The sequence below is a fragment of the Dipodomys spectabilis genome, unplaced genomic scaffold (genome assembly GCF_019054845.1).
Source record: "Dipodomys spectabilis isolate Male_0828 unplaced genomic scaffold, ASM1905484v1 ptg000053l, whole genome shotgun sequence".
NCBI lineage: Eukaryota > Metazoa > Chordata > Mammalia > Rodentia > Heteromyidae > Dipodomys > Dipodomys spectabilis.
This window is the reverse complement of record NW_024870730.1, coordinates 6,193,711-6,212,817: the sequence shown is the minus strand read 5'-3', so window position 1 is coordinate 6,212,817 and position 19,107 is coordinate 6,193,711. Positions and strand designations below refer to the sequence as shown.

Below are 19,107 nucleotides of genomic sequence, written 5' to 3'. Positions count from 1 at the left end.
GGAGCAAGAGAAGAGATCTGAAGGACTTCAGTGTACAGAATGACTTAAAGCCATGTGTTGCTTGAGCCCATCCATGGAGTCAGCAGAGACAGAAGAGAGGTTTGAGGCCTGAACTCTTGTCATCTAGGAAGCACAGAGATGAAGAAGGAGAATGGCTAGAAAAGTACAAGAAAGCCAAGAAAGAATATTTTCTCAGAGGTAGGAGACAAGAAGACATCATTCTAAGAAAGAATACCATCCCTTTTGCCAGCTGCTCCTGGAGAGACTTGAAGATTAGATGTTTTCTTGGCAACCTGGATAAAGTGTTGTCAGTGAAGAACTAGGAAGAAAACGGAAAAGAATCTGTGCTAGAGAAAGCAGAGCTGGGCTAGGAATGTGACTCGGGGATAGAGAGCTTGCCTACCACGTTTGAGGCTCTGGGTTGATTCCTAGTACCACATACATACATATACACATAGGGAAGGGGAGAGCGGGAGAGAGCAGTGTGTGTGTGTACAGACAGCTTTCCTGAGGAATTTTGTAAAGGGAGAGAAATATGGAGGAGCCGAAGAAAGCTGTTGAAACAAGAGAGGGGATTTTCCTCCTCAGGCTAAGAACCGTAATGGCATATTTATCCATCAATGGGAACTATTGCCTCACGATGCAGGAATGAGATGGAACCGCTGGAGGCAGAAGGGGCTGGAATGCAGTGCCCAAGTGGAGTGTTGGGGAAAGCTAAGTATGTTGAGTCCGATGTATGGAGGGCGGCAGGCAGGGTAGTGGGAGCCTGTGGACAATCAGTGGGTGATCTCGTGTTCAAGCCTCCAACCCCTTTTGTCAGAGGAGGAGCAGGTGAATTAATGAGAATCAGCATTGCTCATGCTTCCTGTGTGTCAGCAGCACCGTGGTAGCTGGTTAAAATGCTAGCTACTTCACTTTGAAAGTTTCTTTGAATGTTTTGGAGGTATCCGAGGGTTTCCAATTTTCTCTAGTTTGAAGGTGATGCTGATTCTGATGCCTCTGAGACATCCTTTGGTAACATTTGGGCTGGGAAAATGGAGGTGGAGGGACTGGAATGTTGCTCAATGTCTTGCATTGTGCATACAAGTGAATTTTGTCAGCTTGCTTACATGTCTTTCTTCAACCTTGTTCTATCTCATATGGCAGGGAGAAACATAAGCCTCTTTCCCTGAAATACATGGTAACTCTGCTGTTTATATGATCTGCTCTAGGGCCAGATTCTGAATCACATTTTGAAAAACTAAAAGTAAAATCCCATTCTGTTGTGTTGTGTATAGGGTTATGACACTCTGGCCTGAGGTTGTACCTGGAGAACTGTGAGGTTCTGAGTTCTAAATGCAGTGTTGCCAGGGTTTTTTTTTTTTTTTTGGAAAAAAAAAGGTTATGTCCCAAGCTAAATTTTTAAAGAGTTTTATTGTCCTTTAGAGGTGTTCATATCCTCATACAGAAAGTAAGTGGCTAGGTGCAGAGTTTGACATGCAGAAAATAAGTCTTGGCTCATTTACTAAGGGAGAATGGAGCTGTGAGAGGAAGGGCCACAGCTTACCAATTAGAATAGAAAGAACTGACTTCCACCCTCACGAGCAGTATTACTTCAGATGAATCCTTGCAGCGGCAATTTAAACAGAGCATGGTATGTTCGCACACTGAGCTGTACTATAGTCGCTTTTTTAAAAATGTAGCTGATGCTTTTCTCTTTTATTGTAAAACAGATTTTGTTGGAGCCAGGAGTGATCCAGGATGTGTTAGCAGCTGGCAGTCACCTACAGCTGTTGGAGCTTCTCAATTTATGTTCCCACTATCTCATTCAGGTACGTGAGCTCGCATGCTGCTAACACTCCCTTCCTAGTCCCTCTCCACCCCCTGTAGTCCTAAGCTGTTCCCCATCAACTGGAGCTCCATGATAAATAAAATGGTGTGTGTGTGTGTGTGTGTGTGTGTGTGTGTGTGTGTGTGTGTATGAAGGAGCAGGGCGTGCATACACATGCACATGCGAGGGTGTGTGTTATAGGGGTAGAATTTCTCCCAGACACAAGCTGAGAGGATTCTAAGAAGATGGCTACAATTCTTGCGTCAAGAGCATTTTCCCCCATCCTCTCTGCCTACCCTCAGGCAATGGATTAACTCAACAACTATGCAACATTCTTGTAGGGTCCTGGGGAGATGACACTGAAAAGGGGTCCTGGCCTGTGGAAAGGCCCAAAAATGCAAGAAAAGTAGATTAGCCACTAAAGATTTCAGTGAAAGTAGATAATACATCACAGTCATATATAATCCATTAGTGTGTGAACCTCCCAAGGCAACAAATGCTAAAGAAGGGATGGAGAGCTGAGCATAGTTGCCCTGTTTTGATGGCTGGACAGGAAAGGCCTAGGAGAAGAAGGAAAAGTCCCACACGTTTACTAGGTGAATTACTCAGGTATTTCACATTCAATTCTCATAACTTTGTACAATGTTTTAGGGGGATTTTTGTCATTTTTTGTGCTCATTCTGGAACTTGAATTCAAGGCCTTGAGTTCTTACTCAGCTTTTTTTCCCCACTCATGGCTGACACTGTACCATTTGAAACATATCTCTAGTTCTGACTTTTTGCTGACTAATTGAAGATGAATTATCTCAAGGTTTTTGCTGCCCTGGTTGGATCTGAACTTGATTCTCAGATCATAGCCTCCTGAGTAACTAGGATTATAGGCATGAGACACCAGTGCTTCGCCTTTACATAATTCTAAACCATGAAAAATCAGAGATACAGAACATACCCAACCTGCTTGAAGCAACGTGATTGATAGCAGTAAGCCTTTCTGATTTTAAAACCATTTTAGCTCTTGGATGAAAATTGTTTTCATCCAAGCAGAAGGTATAGGATTTTTTTTTAAAAAATTATTATAAAGATTCTGTATTGAGGGGTTACAGTTACATGAGTCGGGTAATGAGTCCATTTCCTATTGAATATTGTTACCCCCTCCTTTGTTTTTCCCCTGCCATCCCTGTCCTCCCCACTTCCCCAACTCCTCCCCCCACCCCTAGAAATTGTAAAGTTCGTTTTCAACATAATGTCTTGTATGTCTTACTGTTATGGGCCAACCTGTATCCTTGTTTCAGCATTTTGTTATTTCCCTTCCCCTCCCCCAATTAGAAAATTGTATATACAAGATGCAGGGCACTGGAATCAAATACAGTGAAAACAGGGGTTATACCATGGGGAAAGAACATACAAAAGAAACAATAAAAAATCACATAGTACATTAAAAACAACAGCAACAAAGAAAAAACTCCTTGGGTTGCCAAGGTATAGGATGTTTAAGGCAGCCTCATGGCTTTATGTTACAGGGAGTTAAGAACCATTTTCTATTTTAGGATCCTCCCATTTTCCCACTGGTCTCACGTTTACTCACCTTTATTACAGCATTATAACAGCAATGAAACTTAATTAAAAGAATAATAAATCCACACAACTTAATTGTATTATTTTGTGTATGTGACATAATACTAGTGAGCAGAAATATTGTTTGTTTTCCTGCCTAATTACTTCATTTTCCTTTGTAATCCTTTTGCCTCATTCTAAATAAGGCTTTTATTGTTGACTTATGCTAGCCCTTAAGTAGTTTACAAAACTCTTTCTCTATTAAAATTTTATTTTTAAATTAACATACATTAATTACATTGGAGGGCTTTGTCATGGCCATACATGTATACAACATAATTTCAAAGTGTCCACAGTTTCTGTTATATTTTCATACCTCCCTCTCTCTCTCTTCCTCATTTTCAAACAGTATTTGGTGGGGTTTCATTCATATATATATATGTATATATAGTGTGTTGTATATTATATATTATATATAGTTTGTTTATATATATATATATAAAATATTCTTTCAGTCCTGTTCACCCCTTAATATTCCCTCCTTTTCCTTTCCTCCATTCTCTTTGCATTCATGTTCCATTACCATTACTATCATATTTATTTTGGGTCTATACTCCAGAAATGAACAATGTGATGTTCGGCTTTCCGAGCTTGGCTCATTGTATTCAACATGATGAGATCTGGTTCCATCTATTTTCCTGCAATGATGTCATTTCATTTTTCTTTATGGATGAGTAATATTCCATGGTGTGTATATTTGTACATATCATATTGCCTTTATGCATTTGTTGTCTACTTGACTGATTCCACCATTTGGCCATTGTGAACAATGGAAGCAATAAGCATTGGTGGTCTGGTATCTCTCTTGTACATTGATTTAGGCTCCTTGTGATTATATACCCAGGCACAGTATGGTTGGTTCATACGGTGGATCTATTCTTAAGTTTTTCTGGAATTTCTATACTATACTGGTTTCTGAGTGGTTGCAATAGTTTATAACCAATAGTTTACCTATCAGCGATGTATAAGATTCCTTTTTCCCCTACATCCTCACCAGCTTTGTTGTTAGTTGTTTTCTTAGGATAACCATTCCAACTAGGGTAAGATGGAATCTTAGTGTAATTTTGATTTTAATTTTTTTTAGTGGTCAAGAGTATTACACATTCCTCAAGAACTTATTAGCCATTTGTATTTCTTCTTCTGAGCATTGTCTTTTCAATCTAATTGTCTACACTTAATTGGGTTATTTGTCTTTTCCTTCTTTGACTTTTGGGAGCTCTTCATATATTCTTATATTAATTCTTTATTCATTGAATAATGGGCAAGGATTTCTCTCTTTAGTTTGTCTCTTGATTCTGAAAACTATTTTTCTTCCTGTGTGAAACCTTTCTACATTGGTGCAATCCTATGTATCAATTCTTGCTCTTATTTCCTAGACAATTGTAGTCTTATTCAGAAAATAATTAGCTATATCTGTATCTTCCAAAGTTTCTTCTATAATTTCCTATAGTAGTGTCAGATTTACAAGTCTTACGTTGAGATCTTTTATCTGTTTGCAGTTAGTTTTTGTACAGGGTGAGAAATAGAAGGTCCAGTTTCAGTCTTCTACCTATAGGTAACTGGATTGCCCAGCATTATTTGTTGAAGAGGCTGACTTGCTTCTCTTATAGCATCTAATTTCCTCTTCCCTGTACCCCTGGGAAAGAGGAACCAGTACATTCCAGGGGGACAGTGTGAGAAAATCAGCAACGCTCACCCGAGGAGCCACTGAAATACAGTATATGAAACTTTTATCATTATCTCACTACATTTAATCAAACAGTAAATGTTTAACTATTTTATCTTAGATTCCTTCCTTTTCCCCTCAATCTTTTGGGATGGTATAGGAAAGCTGTTTTTAATTCCTTTTTGCCAGCAGCAAATAGGAATCATCTAGAAAGGTTACAAGATTTCAAAAGTGTATGTTTGACTTGTGAAATTGAAATTACTTTTATTTGACATTTTCGACATCAAATACTGTAGCTTGAGTTTCGAGAATCATCATCTGGGTCATTTTCCCCCATGGTAGATAATAATCAATGATGCATGTTGACAAAAGTTTTGTTAGAATGTCAATTATCATGATATATATTTAAATGGTGTTACACATTTGTATCTATAATTTTCTATAAATGGTAACTCCAGATGAAGTACATGTGTGTTTTTCCCCACTGGATCAGATGAAGTTGTTGAGATCTAAGTGACTTATAAACTTTGGAATTTAACTGTTGCCTTTTATTATTTCACAGAGATAAGGTACAGTTGGCATACAGGTGCATCTGTGGACAATCATTACTCAGGTTTCTTGAACAGAAATTGAAATTTACACTGCCTTTTCCACAAATATGTTTCCATTTCATTCTGTCATGTAACGTTTCCTTTTTTAATCTGTGCTTCATCTTGAAGAATATTAAATTTGTAAAAAGAAACTTTGGCTCTATAAGAACCAGTCATTTGTGTGTAGAAACTTAAATCCTTCATTCTTTTGAACATATATTACATATTAAATACATATGTTAAATGTATATTATATTCATATATGCTTAATATATAAGTATTTGCATATGTATTTTATAATATATTCATTTAAGTATATTTATATATTATGTATTCTCTCAGCCAGGTGTCAGTGGCTCACATATGTAATCCTAGCTACTTAGTTCATAGCCCACTTGGTCAGAATAGTCAGTGAGACTCCATCTTCAATTAACCAGTAAAAAGCTGAGCTGGAGATGTAGCTCAAGTGGCAGAGTGCTAGCCATGAGCAAACTGAGCCAGTGGAAGGCACTGAGTTCAAGCTGCAGTACTAGCACAAGTTATACACACACACACACACACACACACACACACACACGCACACGCACACACACACACACACACACACACACACACACACACACATATTCTCTCAGGATAAAATCAACCAGATTAAGTCAGTCTTCTTTTATATTTTGACAGTCTTATTAATATACAGAGTTATTAACTGGGGCAATATTGTACAACTGTGCTTTAGTTTCATGTGCGGCTATTGTATTGAGTATATACAAAAAGTATTGAGTATAAAAAATCCCTAGTAGTAACAAGGCACCTGAAAGTTATGCCTCACTAATGGATGCTTTGTGTTCTGCATCCTTCATTAATGCTTCATTCAACTAGAAGTTCTCCAAGACATTCTCCTCCATAAAGTATCTGGTATTATTTTGTTGTTCTTAAATTTCCATTATTCCTTCAGTTTCACTGCTGGAAGTGTGAACCATCATCTCTCCTCTAAGACCCCCTGTTTCCTAAGGGACTCATTACAAACAGATTCTAAGAAGAATCTGTTGGTTGAAGTTCCCAAGCTCTTCCAGCTGCAGTAATTGGCCTGAAGCATCTCTGAACACTCCTAAACACTGCTGCTGTGACACCCATTCCCACTTTCAGGAAAGGAAAGGAAGACCTTGCTGTTACTCGGTGGGCTGGCTCCTCTCACTTTCTCTCTAGAAAGATGCATGGACGGAGACTTTAAGCCCAAAGCCACAGGCATAGTGTTTCTCTGTGTGGATGACAACTATTGGAATAGCGCCTAAAGGCTGTGAGGGCTTCATACAGGTTCTCATATCATGTTTGTGGAAAGAAGAGAATTACCAATGAATATGACACCAGTTCAAGGGAGGGTGGGGTGCAACAATAGTCCATCAAGTCCAGGCAAGGGATTGACCGAAAACAAAACAAAACAAAACTTTGCAAGCTCACATCCTGTCTTATCCACGGTGAGATAATTCCATAGGACTCTATTGTGATACTCTATGCTATGCTAGTGTCATAAGAGGCCTTCGACTGCTTCTGTAACATCATCCACAGTCTACATCCAGTCCCAAAGAAGATATGAATTGGTTTTTTTTTTTCAAAAAAATCTTCCTTGTCCACTGTGTTCTTATAAAATGTTTCTCTACAGGATGCACCAGTTCATTGAAGATAACCCCTCCCTAAAACAGAGCCTGCAAAATGAATGAATGACTGCTTTTCAGTGTCTGCTTATTTGTGTACGTCCCTTTCACTTTTTTAAATATTTTAGAGAAAGCCCAAGGACATCATGTTCTACAATGATGGGCTCTTAGATGGAAGAATTACAACATATCTGCTGGTTTATTGGGACCTTCCTAAGTCTTCGAATACAGTTTAGTTTTCCAAATTCTAATTTTCCCCAACGAATTTATTTTTTTTTTATTTTTTGGCAGAGCGAGTTTGAAACAGAAACTGACTATGCAGCCCAGTCTGGCCTCAAACTTGTGATTCTCCCTTGTCTTAAGCTCACAAGTACTGAAATACTCAGCCTTTCCAGCCAGCTTCTGTTTCATTATGTTTTGTTTGCTTTGCTTTGTGGTACTGGGGATTGAACCGAAGACTACACTGGTTAGGAAATTACTTTACCACTTGAGCCACACCTTCATTCTTTCTTCTTTTTAATTTTTCCGAGAAAGTCTTGCACTTTTGAATGGCCTCCTCCCTCTGTCTCTTGAGTAGATCTGATTACAGATAGGCACCACCATTCCCACACCTTCCAAGAACATTTCTGATTAACTCTTGAATCACTCCATCTAAATTTATCACCCAGGCAATTTAAACCTTCTATATAAACACCTGCCTTCTTCTCTCCTGATGGGACCAGGGATCCATTTGTCTGGAAATTTGGGTGTGATTGTAGATATCCAGGTTAGATAGAGCCTACCTGATAAATATTGAAGCTGATCCTTTCTTTTTCCCTCATCACGAAAGTTATTGGCTCACCACTCTTGCTTAAAGATTCTAATTAGGTGATAATACTCTCCCAATAGATTCTCTGTTTCTAGCTTCTGTCTATGCCAAATCTCAGTCCCTTGAGCATCATTATCTTTTCCAGGGAAGGAAACCAACATTTGTCAAGCACCTATCACTGCTCACTGTTTTGCAAGGACTCACATTTCCACTCTGCTAAGTAACCACTGGAAGGCAGGTGCATGTTATTTGCTTGTTACAGATGAGGAATTTAAATTCAAACCAGCATGTTGAACTAGTGTGGAAATTTCTCCTCACTCCTAACTACTGTAATGACCATTCAAGCTCATTTTGTCACCTACAAAAATCTGTTACCTTGTCTCTATGGAGGTTTGTGTGTGTGCCACACATCAGGAGTATTAACTATTTAATTTTGTCATTTCCCCCCCAAAAGTGATATATCATGTTTTTCTGAAGATGGCTTTTTGTAGTTACATCCCCCCCAAAAAAGAAAAAGAAAACCCTATATATTTGTACCTCTACTTCTAAATGGTATCTTCTGCTTCATTGTTGTTTCTTCTCTTCACTGTGTTTCACAGCCTTTATGATGTCCTGAAATTTAAATGCATTACAGAAAAGAAACTCCCATTGGCTTTTCCAATAAAACCACTGAATTCGTTACTATGTAAAAAGTCTCTTGGAAAGGAATAGACTTTTAGTGCCTTTTCTTAGGCAGCAGGTGGCAGTGTGAATCCACCAGAATACAGTAGTTAATTTAAAGGGGAAAAAGAAAAATTATTTATTTTGCTACATATTAGTCTTCTGACCTAATCAGTTAAAAAGTCATTATTCACACCACACTGGGCAATATGCATTGTAATTTTTAACAAATAATAGGAAACTGTTAATGTGTTCACAGGAAATACAGTTTTGTCTTGGGTTTCTGTGGTCATTTATCAGGGCACTTTTGTGAAATCACTCATTTGTTCTAATTTGAATGTAAATGACTCTAAGGTTTTACAAATAAGGTGACAGACTCACATAAATGTAATTGCAGGCTTCATCTCCCTCTTTTTATATATCACTCATTAGGTTATGAATTAAATACATCGTATTAAACCAGGGGCATGTCCAATGATGATATTGTAATGGCAAATTACTCTATGCTATTAGAGGTGTATTTTTTATTCATGGACATTAATTTGTCATTAAGCGGCATTAGTTTAGCACTTTTATGTGACAGACGTGACCTGCAAGAGGAGGCTTGCTGCTGGGTGGGAGAGGAGAAGGATGCGAGGGCTAGAGGTAGAGTATTTAGTCACTCTATGGAAAACAGAGAGGAACATTGAGTCCATTTGTGGAGCTTTCTGCTTTTACAAGCATGAAAGATCATTTCTCCAGATTGCAGGTGGTATTCTGTTTACAGGTTGCGTATGTGGACCCTCTATTAATATGAAGCCCAAGAGTGCATTCTTCCTCATTCAGAAGTACCATCGTGGAGGTTTCTTAGTCAGCTCAGGGTAGAAGCATCTTCTGATGGATAGCTCCTCCTCTATGACAGATCATGGCTTTCAACTGTAGTCTTCATTTAGTTCTACATTCCATAGACTTGATCTATTTTTTTTTCCTTTTCAGTGAAGACACAAAAGTTTAAAGAATGTTCTTTTCTCATTAGCATGTTAGGGAGAATTCTCAATTGTTTTTGGTAAAGAGCAGTTTTGCTGGCTTATTTTTTTTTTTAACTAGAAAAAAACATTTCTCTACTTTCAGCTTGGAGACGCGCCAATCTCTGACACGCCTTCACTGCAGCTGTAATATCTGAGGCTCACTCCTGTGCCACCATGCACACCCTACAGCGAGGTTAGAAAACACCTCGCTGTGCATCCACCGCAGCCCTCTGCAGCAGGGGACTTCCCCTTACAACGGTTTTTATATCCAGTCACCCCTTCTTTCATAACGCATGAGCTCCGTATGTGCTGTGGGAATAAAAGCTTCCTTTATTCAATAACTTTCATCTGCTTCTTAAATGTTGAAATTTTATATTATAAGAAAAAAAACATAGAAGAGGCTTTCCATTCGTTTTACCTTGAATGCTTTTTTAAAGTTAGCAATATTTTCTATTTGGGTTTAATTTGACACTGAAGTGCGTATATATTTTACAGTTTTATAATAGATCATCATTTTAAGCTAAGAAATACTTCAGTGACTTATAGGAGATTATCTCTTCTAAACATTGTAGTATTATAATTTCAGTGATTAAATTAACAGCATTGCCAAAATACATAATATATAGTGGGTGTTCTGAATAGAATAATTTATCCTCAAGGTAGAGGAGTTATAACTCATGTTCATTTTTCTCTAATACTGAGCTATTTTTTTCCTACATTAGAGAAGACAAATGATTATACCAACATATATGTTTAGTATTTTCATAATCAAACATCACTAACTGCATGCTCATTAGAATGGGCTTTTTTATAGTCAGAGAAAATCAAAGCACAACATTTGGTAAATATAACATGGTGTAATCCTTTAGATTTTTTTAAATCAGTAAAAATGATCAGAAAGGGTGGAAATATATCAGACCTGTGAAATCATTGCCAACTGCTAATTATTTTTTCTAATCAAGAGTATTTGCTATCTGGCATGGGTAATCTAGAATATAGTTGCCAAATATCATTCATATTTGGCTCAGAAATGTACCATAAATAAGATGTTTATCACCCATGTTAGGGTAGCAATTAGTTTTTTCCTGTGCTATTATGTTGGCTTTTATTCCCCAGGCCTACACTAAGGGTGCTAGTAAGTGATAGACCAGAAGAATGTGGTCTGGCTCAAGAAGTCATTTTTGCATTTTAATTTGTTATGTGGATAACCTAAAATTGGTTGTATCTTCTTGGTGAGGTTTAAAAGATAGGAAAGAACTCTTGAAGGATTTTTTTTCAATATTGGTCATCGCTCTTTCAAGCTAAGATCGTGAGGTTAGTGTTTATAAACATGCATCTTTCTTATCAAAAATAAAATGCTTCCAGTATTTTATGAATGTTACAATTCAGACTCAACGAAGGCAAACAAATATCCATCACAGTTATTATTAATCACCATTATTAATGCTTGTAAATTAGGAGAAGTTCAAAGAAAATCTGTACTTTTTGGCCATGTTCATTGTCTCACCTACCTCTGACTACAAGTATTTCTACTCAAAGTCAAGGATCTGTCCTCTTCTCTGAGGGTAAGCCAACTTTCATCTCACTTTCAGCACATTTCACCTTTCAGCACCTGTTAGCTCCTTCCAGACTTTGCTGAGGCCTCTGTGTCTCCACTGCCACACGCCTTTCAGTTTATAAATAGGAGCCATGAGGTGGGAAAGATTTTTGTTCTTTTCTCCATACCACAATCCTCTCCTTCTCTACAGCACTCCACCAAGGCAGAGTGCCTGCACGCCTTTTCCTCCCCTTCCATTTCTTTTTTAGCCCAGGGAACACAGCCTTCTGCCTTAATTTCTTCTCAAAGGCATTAACAGCCGGGTGCCAGTGGCTAATGCCTGTAATCCTAGCTACTCAGGAGGCTGAGATATGAGAATGATAGTTTGAAGTCAGTTGTGGCAGGAAAATCCAGGAGATCCTTATTTCCAATTAACCACCCAAATCTGAAAATGGAGTTGTGGCTCAATGGTACAACACTAGTCTTGACCACAAAGCTCAAGAATAGTGCACAGACTCTGAGTTCAATTCCCAGACCTAGAACAAAAAGGAGAGAGAGAGAAATGAAGTTTTCCCAACAAAGGTCATTAAAGCCTCCTTCCTGTTAAGTTGTTAAGTGGAATTCAATTTGTGTGTAGTGTGTGTGTGTGTGTGTGTGTTCGCGCACACACACACTAGTACTGTTCGTGAGCTTTTTTGCTCAAGGCTAATGTTCTACCACTCATGCCACAGTTCCATTTCTGACTTTTGGAAATTAAATCGAGACAAGAGGCTCATGGACTTTTCTTTTCTTTTTTTTTTTTTTTTTTTGGGTCCGGTCGTGGGGCCTGAACTCTGGGCCTGGGCGCTGTCCCTCAGCTCTTCAGCTCAAGGCTAGCGCTCTACCACCTGAGCCACAGCACCACTTCTGGCTTTTTTCTTATGTGGTGCTGAGGAATCGAACCCAGGGCCTCAGGCATGCAAGGCAAGCGCTCTACCACTGAGCCACCTTCCCAGCCCCGCTCATGGACTTTTCTGCTCAGACTGTCTTCGAATCATAATCCTCAGATCTCAACCTCTTGAGTAGCTAGGATTTCAGGCATGAGCCACTGGCACCTGGCTTAATATTTTAATATTGAATTTTTCAATCTTTTTTTTCTTTTGCAGTATTGGGATTTGAACTATGAGGCTTCACATTTGCTAGGCAAGTTCTACAACCATTGGAGCCATACCCAACCTTTTTTTTTCACTTCTCTTTAGTTATTTTTTAAGTAGAATCTCACATTTTTGCCTGGGTTGGCTTTGGACCTCAATTCTCATACCTAATTGCTAGAATTAGAGGCAGGAGCCACTACACCTAGCTTAATTTTTGAAATGGGATCTTCACTGTCTGCCTTGGGTTGGCCCCAAACTACAATCATTCTAATATTGACTAACTGGTATTGAACACGTGGTGCCCCATGCCTAATAAATGTAGCTCCTTTACATAATTTTAGTACTATAGCTCTATTCTTTCCTGAACCTCTCTTCTGAAATCTGTTAGTTCTTCTCCCCCTTTCTTGTAGTTCATTTCACAAGCTAACCTTGTCTTAGCTCCTTGAGTGTCCTTCCGGGCTCAGGGACTCTATGCAGGTGCTCATCTCTTCTGCTTGCTGCCAATCTGTTTTGTTTGTGGAAGATTATTTTCCCCAGTCCCTTCTTCTTAAAATCTCCATCCCTGTGTGACCAGCCAGCTTTGCTACCACCCTATTGTCTCATATGCTTTCAAGTTAATCTTCATCCAATCTCACATCACGGCTTCTCTCCCCTTTGCATTAAAGGATGAAGCCAGAAGTCATAGTGTGTAAATGTTTAGATGCAGGCGTTTCCTTGTGTGAAACTTTCTTCTCTATGGTATATGTTTACCTCTCATCCTTTTAGTCTTCCAGACCAGAAATCCTTACAGGACTTCGTGAATCTCACTCCATTTTATTGCTTTGGCCTTTTAAATACTTCTTGTCCATGCTGCCTATTCTTCCTTGTTCTTTCTTTCTTCTCCTTCTTCTTCTCATTCTTTCTTATCATTATAAAGAGTTGGCTAATTTTCCCTAGACTTCCGAACAGCCATACAGCTATGCTACCTGCCTATAGTGTGCTGAGTAATATCGAATGATCTGTTTTTCTGACCCACTAATATATTTTTCCCTAAAATCAAAGATAAATCTCCTAGCTGGGCTAGTTTTCCAGCCCTGCCTCTTCTCTTCCTTGTCTCCCTGATGTACTCTATTCTTATGATACCCAAGGACAAGTATATATGATATATTACCAGAAAGTATCTTATCATTTATTATCAGAGTTTCTGATTATCTCCTAGTCAATGTTTTCCCCTGGATACTGCCCAAGCACTTGACCTTCCTGCCCAGGCAGAGAGACCTGGAGTCAGCCTAGAATCTTCTATCTTCAGTGACCCACATAAACCATCACCAAGAACTTTTACCTCTGCCTATTTAACTTTATAAATCTCTCCCAATTTTACTCCTTCCTTTCCACTGTCTTAATTCAAATTCTTATTAAGTTATTTCCTGGCCTAAACAAACCTCCTTCAAACTGATGAACTTGCCTTCACTCCTGACCTACTCTAGTTCCTCCTCCAAAATACTGTTTGATTGAGTTTGAAAACTATTTTTTAATCCATGAAAAAAATCTACATGATTGACTTTCTTTTATAAAAATTAACCTTATCATGTCATCTTCTTGTATGAAATCATTCATTATTCAGTGGCTCACTAGAGTCTTCAGGATAAAGTTCATTCCTTTTAACTTGACACACAATGTCTGTCTTTATTGTAAGACTTCCCATCTCTTGATCTTAACTTTTTTGGTGACAATTTACCACTCATGTGCTTTGCCACTGCCATTGTGAACTGTGCCTCTCCCTTTAGCTAAATCACTGTCTGCAAAGTCTTTCTCTTTGGATTATTTTCTCCATGCTTTGTCACCTTCTGAATTCCCAGTTAACCTCTGAGTACTTGGCTCATATGTTCTCCACTCTTCCATAGTCGACCGACCAGTCCTCCCTGCTGATGCTAGATTTCCCTCTTCTTCCTTAACTGTGGGCCGCCTTCTGGGGGATGGACCATATCATACTGTATTGAATTCATTTTCTGTCTCCCCTTGTGTTCCAAAGTTGTGTGACCTGGGGCAAGTTACTTAATCACTTTGCTCTTGTGTGAAATACAGATAGAGTATCCTTCATGCAATCTATCCTTTGGGGTTGTTGGGCATCAACGGGTAAGTAATACATGCAAAGTGTCCTGTCTAACACAGACTCTATAGCAGTAGTTGTTCCAGAAACCAGAGCCAATGTAATGGTGTGCTTTACTTGTGCTGATGTGCTGTGTCAGCTCTGATAAACTTTAAAACTGCATTTGCAGCACCTGATGGCTGGGACCAGAATTATTAGTGGTTGATATGACTATGGTCTGTGCCTCCTCCTTCCTTCTAGATTTCCAGCTTACTACAGACTTTCCCAAAGAACAATATAAAATTATTCATGAGCCTTGGATATTATGCATACAATTGATTATGAAAATGTACCAGTAACCTAATTGTAGGATTCTTCTATTATACAGCACAAATATATTTAAATAGGCCTTCCAAAACTACAAGAATTAGAGCATGCTGGGAATTCTTTTCCTCGTATTTGTTGTATTGCTGCTAATATTTTGTTTTTATTTAATCAAATTGTATCACATGCATATTTATATTGGAACATGAATATAAAGTTACTTAAAGTTGTCCCAACATATTTACATGTTTGTATATGAAATGCCCCTCTCCATATATATTTGTACATATAAAAATATGAGAATGCATTATTTTATTCTATCACAAATAATCTGGCCTGCTTTGTCAATGAATTGCTCATTTTTTTTCTTCCAGTAACAATTCAACTTCACATCATCAACTCCAAGAGAGTATCGAGAAAATTCACAATCCTTTTACATACCTGATAAACATAATAGTTTATTTCCCTACAGGATTTTATTTGTAAGGCTATTAACAGATTTAGGTTTTATTTATGTGTTGCTTTGATTCAGCCTGCTCCAAAGGGCCAGCCCCTTGCCACACATCCACACCAGCACCCTTTATGTGGCTTTTCCGACTCCTGGAGTTCAATCCTTTCTTGCAGCACCAGACTGGGTAGTCACATAATACCTTGATTTATAACTAGGTTGTAATCCAAATAGGAAACAGGTGGAATCACAACTGGGTATGGTGCCTTGGATATTAATGGCTTGGCTCAGCAGTGGAATTTCTAAAGCTGTATATGCTTTTTTTTGTCTTAATTATGCATTCATTAAAAGCTTTTATACCCAACAGAATAAAGTAAATATTTTTTGATCTCCATAGTGTGCTCCCAGACTGTAGATTTGCACAGCAGGGTCTTGATAATCTGAATAAATTGTATTTCCCCAAGGAGTTTATCTTTCAAATAAGGTCATAAAGAAATGTAGCTCCCCCATCCTTAGATTTCTCTGTGTGCCTTTTATGCTCTGAGTAATATAGAGCTTGGGAACCAGGGATGGTGCAGTACTGCATACTTGGCTTGTGGTCCAGTATAAAGTCTCAGTGTATTCTCTTTGCTTACCTTTAGTGAAATATTTTTAAGTACAAAAGAAATGAATGATTTCACATGGCAACTATGGGTTTGTTTTTTTTTTTTTTTTTTTGCCGATACCTGTAGCAAAAGAAAATCCATGTTAGACATGCAGACTTTCCCTCTTTTGACCCAGTCAGTGAATAAAATGGATGGAATTGGCAAAACTACAGTTTAAGCCCTGTTGACAGCACTTCGAAAGGAAACAGCTATCATGACAGCCATCCTGTGTGTGGCCTCTGGGATGGGAAAGGCGCGTTACATTCATTTTGTTTTGAATCCTTATTGCAGAGCTGGAATGTGGTTTCACTTTTCCCAATTTTCAGGTATGAAAATTAGACTGGGAGCAGCTCCCTTCTTACCGACTCTATCGGTCAACACCCAATCACATCCTTTTCCTACAATTCAAAGTTAAAGATGCCACCAGTGCCTTGTCCCTATCATTTATGACCCAGTGAATGACAGAGGAAATATATAAATTATAAGCCCAAATAAATGTGCACCATCAGTTACCCTTATTATCTTTCTCAGCCATAAAGAACAAGATGTCAATGTACTGGTAGCACTGAATGGTAGCACTAAAATAGCATGTGGTTTGTGCAGCTCTTAAAAGCTAATAGCTTTTATTCTCTTTGTAGGCTTCCATATTGGTCTCTAGTGTCGCTAACATTGCAGGCATGTTCCTTGATCTGAATACTGAAATATTAAAATGTTTAATAAGTTCATATAATATTTAATAAATTACATTTTAAATATATTAAATATTTCAAGGCTTTGAAAACACAGGAGAATCTATATTTTACTGTGAACTAAAAAATAAGAACAATAAAAGCCGGGTTTTTAGACATACGCTATCTTTCCTTGTTTTCTACCTGTCCATCAATCATATCTCACCACGTAGGTACTTTGTAAAGGCAGAAAGGAAGATCTAAAGATATAAAGAAGTTGTCTCCACCATTTTGTACAGCTTAGTACAAAAGGCCTAAACAAATACTTTAGGCAGCAAGTAGGAATGAAGGTAAAAAGCCAGAACCATCTTTACGTGGTTTGCCTTTCTAAGGAAATAGAATTGAATCTGGGTAGTACCCAAGAGGAGAGAATGTTTATATTGTTGAATTTCTTCTTTCCTTACAAGTATTTTTTTTTTAATCTGTTGAATGAAACAGTCTTTAAATGCTCCAGAAATAGCAGTCATTTGGGAAAGAACTTTCAAAGTCTTCCTGTATGTTCTAATGCAAAATTATGAGACCATTTATTCCCACTTAAAAATGTATGACATACTTTTGGCAAAAAGTCTGAGCATTAGATTTTTTTGATCATCCCTAAATACCAATAGAACTAGAATTTTATTTTTTATTGTAAAGATACTGTTCAGAGGGGTTACAGTTACATGAGCAAGGAAATGAGTCCATTTCCTATCGAGCATTGTTACCCCCTCCTTTTGTTTTTCCCCTACCATCCCTTTCCTCCCCAATTCCTCCCTCCCCCCGCTGCAAAGTTGTAAAGTTCATTTTCAACATAGTGTCTTGTACATCTCATTGTTACAATGGGTCATTCTGTATTCTTATTTCAGCATTTTGTTATTTCCCTTCCATTCCCCAAATGAGAAAAATGTATATACAAGAAGCAGGACACGGGAATCAAATACAGTGCCAGTCCTAGGGCTTGAACTCAGGGCATGGGCATTGTCCTTCATGGCTAGTGCTCCACCACTTGAGCCACAACATGACTTCCAGCTTTATCTGATTAGTTTATTGGAGATAAGAGACACAAGGCCTTTCCTGCCGGGCTAGTTTCAAACTGCGATCCTCAGATCTTAGCCTCCTGAGTAGCTAGGGTTACAGACATGAACCACTGGCACTTGGCTCAGAACTAGAATTCATTTTCAATGTTTTGGAAAGAGAAAAAAAAAAGAGAGAGAAAGTCAAAAGTCCCAAGATTCACACTGGAGAGTCTTCATGTATCTGGACATTGTACCATATTTCCCAATGATTTTAAAATATATAACCTTATATATAGTGTCAGGAAAGAATTTAATCTTACATCAAATATTTGAGAGCCTCTCTTTCAGTGAATTATGGAATAGTTCTTCATTTTTCTCAATGATGAAATCATATCTGTAAATGAAGCTACCTTTTCCCATGTGAAGTCATAAATGTGCTCACAACCTGCTACAGTTTTCATTCATGATAAACCCAGTATTTATCAATTATAGTCTATAAGAAGCACATAATGGTTGGTATTTTGCAGGATTTCCAAACCCTAAAATGTAAAACCTGCTTTTAATGACAAGTAGTTTCTGGCTTATGGTGATTTTACTATTCTCCACTTTCCAGTGAAGGAAAGGTGATGCACATTCAGTAAAAAATCTTACTTTGCATGCTCTTTTTTCCTCGAATAGCAATGTGCAATATGATATTCTCTAATGAGGCCAGACAGTGGCTGCAAGCTGTAGCTCTGGCTCAGTCCACCTATCAGAGTCAGCAACCAGTACTCCACAGAGTACCCACTGATATTTGGCAGGTCAAGTTTATGAATGCACCTGGGATATTTCTATCATCTGGTATTTTTTTCCAGTTTGTCTCTTTTTAAAATTTTTATTTTCTTATAAAGATGCTGTAAAGAGTCATGTGATATTTTTATTTTTATTTTTTATTGTGAAAATACCATACAGAGGGGTTACAATTACATGAGCAAGGTAATGAGTACATTTCTTATCAAGCATTGTTGCCTGCTCCTTTGTTTCATGTGGTATTTTTAGATGCAACTTACGACACTTCCAACTGATGATGACATATCAGGAAATAACCTTATCATAAGTCAAGGAGCATCAGCAATTTATTAATAACATTTTTAATACATAGAAAATAAGCTAATCAGTAGTAGCATGAGAGACAAGCTAATTGGTATGCGGTAAGAGGCGAGGAATAGGAGGCATTAGCATTTGTTTAGTAACTACGTGCCCCTTATTAGTTGTCATACCTTTCTTGGTACTTGATTTCAATAAGCATATGATACAATATTTTTATTTCACTTTGAGTTAACATCACCAAAAATCAAACAATAACTGGTTTCTATACCAGTTGGGTTCATCAAAGTTTTAGAATCGTTTTCGGGGTGGTTTTAAACAGAGAATTACTTAAACT

General features: G+C 38.0%; 1 protein-coding gene across 1 annotated transcript in view; it reads left to right on the top strand.

Annotated features, from left to right (window-relative positions):
- Nucleotides 1-19,107, top strand: part of Klhl32 (kelch like family member 32) — a 144,588-nt gene that overhangs the window by 55,520 nt on the left and 69,961 nt on the right. The window contains exon 4 of the mRNA XM_042679572.1: nt 1,713-1,811. Within this exon, the coding sequence (XP_042535506.1) occupies nt 1,713-1,811 (99 nt within the window). The remainder of the gene's footprint in view (nt 1-1,712; nt 1,812-19,107) is intronic.